Source organism: Fukomys damarensis, unplaced genomic scaffold, assembly GCF_012274545.1.
Source record: "Fukomys damarensis isolate Sample0158 unplaced genomic scaffold, DMR_v1.0_HiC HiC_scaffold_29, whole genome shotgun sequence".
Lineage (NCBI taxonomy): Eukaryota > Metazoa > Chordata > Mammalia > Rodentia > Bathyergidae > Fukomys > Fukomys damarensis.
The window spans coordinates 18,487,020-18,494,859 of record NW_022900941.1 but is presented as its reverse complement, the minus strand read 5'-3'; the positions used below and the strand labels follow the sequence as shown (position 1 = coordinate 18,494,859).

The 7,840-nt window shown below is 47.3% G+C and overlaps 1 protein-coding gene and 1 pseudogene across 1 annotated transcript; one reads left to right on the top strand and one right to left on the bottom strand.

The window, feature by feature from the left end:
* Positions 1-1,175, bottom strand: part of LOC104849692 — a 10,227-nt pseudogene extending 9,052 nt beyond the window's left edge.
* Positions 1,176-1,281: 106 nt separating this feature from the next.
* Cxcr4 (C-X-C motif chemokine receptor 4) lies at positions 1,282-4,974 on the top strand. Its single transcript, XM_010606148.3, has 2 exons — positions 1,282-1,420; positions 3,449-4,974. Exons 1-2 carry the CDS (start codon positions 1,403-1,405, stop codon positions 4,490-4,492), a joined length of 1,062 nt encoding a protein of 353 aa, XP_010604450.1. The 5' UTR covers positions 1,282-1,402; the 3' UTR covers positions 4,493-4,974.
* The last annotated feature ends 2,866 nt before the right edge of the window (positions 4,975-7,840 follow it).

Genomic DNA, 7,840 nt, shown 5'->3' with positions numbered 1-7,840 from the left:
TGCCCCGCCCTGCCCGGCTCGGCGCCGGCGGGAAGTGGCGAGAGGCTGGAAAGCTCAGTCTGGGCGCCTACTGCAAACCCCAGCCTGTCTGGGACAAGTGTAACCGTCCAACCCCGGTCTACGCCCCGCCCCTCTCAGCAGTTTAATTTCTCCTCAGTGTTCGTGCAAGTCCTCCGCACAAAACCGTGGAAGGTGCCTGATGTGAGGTCCAAAGACCTGAGTTCAAGCCACGCTCGTTGTTCCCAGCCTACCCTAGCATTTGGTGTCTGCAGACGTTTCCTTCGCGTGCGGCCTCTGTTGAGTTCAGCGCGGGACCCCCCAGTGCCTAGAATAGTGCGTCGCACAGGCCCCCATGTAGATGTCTGTTGACTAAATGCTTCCCTTAAAGTTACCACCCGCAACGTGTGCCAGTGGGTTCTGTGCAAGTTCCTGGTCATCTGTTCCCAAAAAATTCCCAAATTTCTCTTTCAAAGCACACTGAAATTTCTCCGCAAAATTATTACTCACCGATTAGATATTACTATTGTGACATTTCTAAAATATCTACTCAAACTGTCTCTAGAATTGTGCCAAACCCTACCTTCTTCTGACAGCTTTTCCTGATTATCCACACCTGACGCTGGTGGTCTCTGTGAATGTGCGCATAAAATTACGGCTGTGATCCTAAGAATTTTTCTCTTCTGCTTTTTGAGGTAGGGTCTCACTACGTAGTTCAGACTGGCCTTGAACTATTTATCCCAGGATGGCCTCCAACCTGAGATCCTCCTGCCTCGGCCTCCCGAATGCTGGGAATACAGGCGTGAGCCACTGCTCCTGGTTTTATTTTCTGCCTGGACTCGCATCTGGTCTGAGCCTAGGAATGGAGTCCGGCAGTCGGCCCCGCTTCTAATATTGCCACCTACTGGCTGGGTCACTCCCTTAAGTCACTTCCCCTCCCTGGACCTCGGTGTCTCCATTTGTACCATTCCCAGGTCTGGAATTCCATCCACGTGGGCAAGGATGAACGTGCCACTTGGAGAAGCTCCTGCTTCCCGCAGCCCTCCAGGCGCTACCCACTCTCCCCAAGAAGTGGACCAGGACGTTCTACTAGGCTGGGGACCCGAGAAGGGACCCAGGGTTGTAGCAGCTTCGCGGAGTCGTCCCTGGGCCCTCACCCTCCGCTCCGCCCCGCCCATGAGCCCTGCCCCCCGCCTTGGCCACCCCTCTACCCACCCACTCTCCCACCCCACCTTCCCCTCCCCGCCCCGCCAGAGCTGCGCATGCGCTGCTCTGCGAGCGTGTTTTTATAAAAGTCTGGCTTCGGTCAGAAACTTCAATTTGTTGGCTGCAGCAGCAGGTAGCAGAGTGATTTCGACAACTTGCCCGCTCCGGTATCCACTTCTGCTGGAAGGAAACTCTTACCATGGAAGGAGGAATCAGTGTAAGTCCAGTTTCAACCTGCTTTGTCCTAAGCACACAAACGAGTAAATTTAGAGCTCAGCCCCTCTGCGAGAGGGCAGAAGCCACCAGAACATTGGCGTTCCCCGTCTCCCTAAGAAGGGGCACGGAAAGAAATTTTCGGGATTATGGTTATATAGGGGCGTATGAATGGAAAAGTTTCTCTGAGCAGAAAAGGTTGGCACGGGAGTTCTGCCGGGCGGGGGGTTGTGTCTCCCGCGATGCTGCTGCGCGCGCCGCCTGGCACGCTGTTTGCAAACAACATTCTGTGCTCGCTGCGGAAAAGGCGCGCGCTGCGCCGACCCCTGCTCTCTTCCTCGGACGAGGTGGGATTTCTTGGCGTTACACTGTCTTAATTTAAAGAAGGGGGTCCGCGCTTCTGGGCTAAGTTCCCAGAATGAGAGCGCGTCCCAGGTGGACTTCGACAGAGGCGCCTTTCTGTTCTTGCGGTCGAGCGCACGTTTGCTAAGCTCCGTGCGGCGGGCGGAGGTGCGCCAAAAAAAAAAAGAAAGCCGGGCAGGCTCCCCGCGCCGCTAGCTCGAGAGGTCTGCACGGCGGCAGCTTCTGGGACGTGACCGGGCGCACTTGGCGCGCCTTGGGAGTTAGAGGACCTTGCCGGCGTACGGGGCGCGCCGTTTCCCGGCGGCAGCCAGTGGACCCCGAGTTTCGCGAGTTTGGATCTTGGAGAGGTCGGGGGAGTGTAGGCAGACACCGTGCAGCTGCTGACCAGGAGATGTGCGCGGCTGCGACCCGGGGAGTCGGAATTGTTGGTAAGGCACCTGGGCTGCCGGGTCGCCGTGGCGACGACTAGCAGGTGCAAGTGGGGAGACGGTTTGACTCTCTCCGAGACCAATTGCGGCAAGTAACCGTCGGTGGTTTCCTGAAGCCTTTTGAAACTCCCTTGCTAGAGAGGTTTTTCGTTTCCTCCCGTGGCGCGCAATTCAAAGACTCTTGCAGCAGAGCCGCCCAATCTCTCTCCAGCACCCTTCGGGACAAGCCGGTTGGCCCGCAGCCCGGCAGCCAAACCCCTGGAGCAGCTGCCTGCCGGCGGCGGTGGACCTGGGTGTGGTGGGCAGCAACGGCCAGGAGCTGGAAGACCCGGCCCTAGCTTGCCCACCTTCTGGAGGCTGCCAGGACCCCATTAGCTGGATCAGTGGCAGGTTGGGGAGCGACCCAGAGAGTGAGGAAATGAAACTCGGGGCGAAGACCAAGGGTGCAGACCCCGTGACCTTCCCCACCCAGGAAAATGCCGCATGCTCTAATACTTCTGCACTAAGTGCTAAAAATTGGGATGGCAAGAGACCCACACCCTCAAGGAGGGTCCCCTTGGAGTAGGAGGTACTGATTTGCTCATTTCTGACACAACCTCCCAATACCCCAAGCTTTTTTCCAGGCCTCGTTCTCCTTTCTCACTACGTGTTGCTTGAAGCACAGATTGGTTTGCGTTTAGACAGGCGTGGGGAAAGCAATGTTTTGCGCTTTAGGAGAATAAGAGTTTGGGACACCTTCCGCACACACACACACGCGGTGGTAATCCTTTCCCTCTTCCCCTCGTTGGCCAATTTAATACAAAAAGTCCTCCTCACTGAGATGCTAGGTTCAATCCTCCACCCCGTGCCTCCTGGGAGCGGCCTCTTTGTGTGTGTGTGTGTGTGTGTGTGTGTGTGTGTGTGTGTCTGTGTGTGTTTTCTTTCCAGTGGGCGGGGCAGAAGAGTTAGCCAAGATGTGACTTTGAAACCCTCAGGATCTCAGCGCCCTTTTGTTCTAAACAAAGAATCTTGTAATTGGTTCCACTAAAGAGGGATATAATGAAGTGACTTCGGGAGAAGATGGGAAGAATGGTTGTTCTTGGGTCCTAACCCAGTACTTGAAGAATCTCTTGAGGAAGGCTGGTCTGGGTTGGGTCAAAAAAACATAAATTGTTTTTAAGTCCCAGAATCGTGTTTTCTAAAACTTGGGTAATGCCTGCTGACCATGGAAGTGAATGTGCATACCTTTGCCTCTTTTGCAGATATACACTTCAGACAACTACTCTGAGGAATTGGGCTCAGGAGACTATGACTCCGCAAAAGAACCCTGCTTCCGGAATGAAAACGCCCATTTCAACCGTATCTTCCTGCCCACCATCTATTCCATCATCTTCTTAACTGGCATTGTGGGCAACGGGTTGGTGATCCTGGTCATGGGTTACCAGAAAAAGTTGAGAAGCATGACAGACAAGTACAGGCTGCACCTTTCAGTGGCTGACCTCCTCTTTGTCATCACGCTTCCCTTCTGGGCAGTTGATGCGGTGGCGAACTGGTACTTTGGGAAATTTCTGTGCAAAGCAGTCCATGTCATCTACACCGTCAACCTCTACAGCAGTGTCCTCATCCTGGCCTTCATCAGTCTGGACCGGTATTTGGCCATTGTCCATGCCACCAACAGTCAGAGGCCGAGGAAGCTGTTGGTTGAAAAGGCAGTCTATGTTGGTGTCTGGATCCCTGCTGTCCTGCTGACTATTCCCGATTTCATCTTCGCCAATGTCATTGAGGGGGATGGGAAGTTTATCTGTGACCGCTTTTACCCCAATGATTTGTGGGTAGTTGTGTTCCAGTTTCAGCACATCATGGTTGGACTTATCCTGCCAGGTATCGTCATCCTGTCCTGCTATTGCATTATCATCTCCAAGCTGTCACACTCCAAGGGCCACCAGAAGCGCAAGGCCCTGAAGACAACAGTCATCCTAATTCTGGCTTTCTTTGCCTGCTGGCTGCCCTACTATATTGGGATCAGCATCGATTCCTTCATTCTCCTGGAAATTATCAAGCAAGGATGTGAGTTTGAGAACACGGTTCATAAATGGATTTCCATCACTGAGGCCCTTGCCTTTTTCCATTGTTGCCTGAATCCCATCCTCTATGCCTTCCTTGGAGCCAAATTTAAAACTTCTGCCCAGCATGCACTCACTTCTGTGAGCAGAGGGTCCAGCCTCAAGATCCTTTCCAAAGGAAAGCGAGGTGGACATTCTTCTGTTTCAACCGAGTCTGAGTCTTCAAGTTTTCACTCCAGCTAACGCTGATGCCAGAGACTCTTTTATACAATAAAGAACTTTTTTTAAGTTACACATTTTTCAGATGTAAAAGACTGACCATACTGTACAGTTTTTATTGACTGTTGGATTTTGTCTTGCGTTTTAGTTTTTGTGAGGTTTAATTGACTTATTTATATAAATATTTTTGTTTTATGTTAATGAGCGTCTAGGCAGGACCTGTGGCCAAGTTTTTAGTTGCTGTGTGTCTGGTTGTAGGAATGTAGAAAAGGGAACTGAACATTCCAGAGTATGTAGTGAATCACGTAAAGCTAGAAATGATCCTCAGCTGTTTGTGCATAAATAATCTCTCCATTCCCGTGGAACATCTTTTTTTTTTTTCCTGTTCTTAAATTGTTTGGTTACACTATGTGATTCTGCTATAGAAAATGGCACTTATAACCAAAGCCTGAAGTGGTATAGAAGTGCTGGTTTTCCAGTTTTCAGGAGTAAGTTGACTTCAGCACCTACAATGTACAGTCTTGTATTAAGTTGTTAATAAAAGTACTTCATAAACTTTTCTCCGTGTCATGTTCTGATTTCCGTTGACATCAGTTTAGCTGGCAGAACACAAAAGTAATAGACATGTTTATGATATAGGTGCTGTCCTAGGTATTTTGTTGTAATCACTTACCTTGTACCACAACTCTGTTATTACTCAACATTTTATAGAAGAGGAAAGTGAGGTACAGAAAGCCTAAGAAACTTGGTCAAAGGCATGTAGTAAGGAGCAGCTTTAAACCAGCTAAAATAACAAGAATTTGAAGCCTTAGCCACTTTCAACTCAGATGGAAGTTTAGAACTGTCCAACCAGTACCCATTCCTATAAAAGATCATCTTTCAGAAGGATATGTACATAAAAAAAGGAAAGCTATGTGGTGTTTGGCTTATACTGCTACTTTCCCCTGGCATAATCCATGTCACTGCCATGCCTTAAGTGTAGATAGCATCACTGCCTTTTCACGGATGAAGGAACTAAGGTTCAGAGACTTTCCATAACTTGCATTTTCAAAAGGCCGAGCTAAGAGCTGATACTGTTTATCGTTCCAGATCTTAGCTCTTAACCTTTACCCACTATTGTACCCCAGAACACCTGTGCATAAGTCAACTGAATTGTTATTGAAAATGAGGTCAAAAGTGAATGTTTACTTAATAAAATTAACCATACCCAAAATACCCTTCTTGCAATATCTTCTATGTAAATCTCAACATTTTATTTTAATCTATTGCAACATCTAGCACCTTCTCAGCTTCTCAGCCACTTAGCCAAGCAGCTAAAAGTTAATACTGGTGCTTTTTAGAACTCAAAGCTTCACTGAAGCAAGCTCCCTGCTGCCCATATTTTACACAAGATTTTGGAGTGTTATGTAACATCATCATGGCTATTTACACTACCATTGTGCAAGCCATGGGCTCTTGAGTAAATTTTACCTCCGGTCTCCATTTAAAGAAAATTTCTAAACTATAGTGGCCATACCCTACCTCACTTTGGAACATAAACAGGGTGCTCGAGGCCTTCATTCAGATAAGTAGGATATAATTTAAAGCAATATTTGGTCTACTTTTAGTAATTGTTTCTGGCACAGAAAATCCATTTTGGAGGAAAAATTGCAATGCCTTATCTTTCTAAAGCAAATCAAATTTGTTCAAGACAAATTACAGATCCTGTGAAGGGAAATAACTTAATTACTTAAAATAGAATCTAATTTGGCTGTACATTTTTGCTGTAGTCTATGGATCTGGGATAATTCAGACTGGTATTCCTATTCCACTTGAGAACACAATTAGATTTTAGATAGGAAATTATCTTGAGGTTTCTTGCTTTTCTCTGGGAATCCTAATTGGATCACCCTTCATTTAAGCATAGTTTTAGATGTACTCTCCCAAAGGCTTAGTGTTGAAGCCGTGACTATTGTGACAGACTTCACTTGAACCTTCTCTGTAAATATTTATTCTCCTGGAGACAAAAGAAGAAATTATTGGAAGGAATTCTTTTTCTTTCTCATCTTGGCTTGAAACCTCCTTACCCCAGATTCCTCTCCTTTGCCGTGGAGTCACAACAAAAGGAACAGAGCTGAAACAAAATTCCCAGTGTCACCAGTCTTAATGGATATTTCATTCTCCCTTGGAACAAAGGTGGGATAGCTCTTTTTCAAAAAGAGATGAAAAAAGCCTTTGCTCTCTCCCTGCCCTAAAAGGGTGCCCCCTCTCCAACATACCCTCTGCCTGGACCGTCCCATGTTCAGAACAGCTCCAAAGCCTTGCTGTGTTGTAGTTTGTCTGACAATCTGGGGAACTCTAGCATGAAGAAGCTGATTGTTCCCTCCCCTCTTCCTCTGTGAATGAGGCCCTTGAAGGTCAGTAATGTAGATCCAGTTGTATAATGGAAGCTAAAATATTTAAATTGTATGCATGCTGCCAAGAATGGTATAAATATGACATCTGAATAACACTGTCCACAACTGGGGAGAAATGTGAATGTATTATCTTGCAAGGCTTTTGTTTTCCTAAATGCCACTTGGCAGTTTATCTCCCCCCTACAGTGGACTTCTCAATCACCTTTTGTGGCTGTATTAAGATAATTATTTCAGGTTACTTTTTAGGAGAATACAGGCTTTATTGTAATAATTACACATCTATAACTTTTTCCTCACTTCTTATCAAATGTTTCATGAAGGCTCAAAAATTGAGTGTCATTATTCCCGTGTATTATTAATTTCAGAAAGACCTCTAGAGACAAAATTCGAGGTAGTTTAAAAAATAATCCAGTATCCCTCAACAGTTAGAAATGTAGCGCTGCAGCCTGGCATCATAAGGGTTTGCCCAGCCCACTTTGAGGTCTTCCACCTGTCCCCACTGTGGCTCCAGTTAGTGCTAGAGAAATCCACAAGCAGCCAGAGGAGTGATCTTCCCACAAGCACAATCTAAGAGGGATGTTAGTGCCTCCCAGGTCAATAAAGTAATCAAAACGAATTCTTTCAAAGCAGCGGTCCTCAATTAGGGGCAAGTCTAGTGCCCCCACTCCCCACCCCAGCATTTGATAAAGTCTGGAAACATTTTAGGTGATCCTACTGGGTGCAGAGGTGTGCAGGGAGCAGTAGATGAGGGGCTACTGGCATCTAGTGGGTAGGGGCCACAGATGCTGCTGAATAGTCTACAATACTCCAGACAGTATCCACAACAAAGAGTTATCCAACCCATAATGTCAGTAGTACTCAAAGTTAAAAACTCCTTTTCTGAGGTTACAGTAATCGAAATAAGGATTTATCCAACCAGTATAAGTCTATGAATACACAAGCAGACTTCTACCTGCTATAGTCTGAACATTTGTGT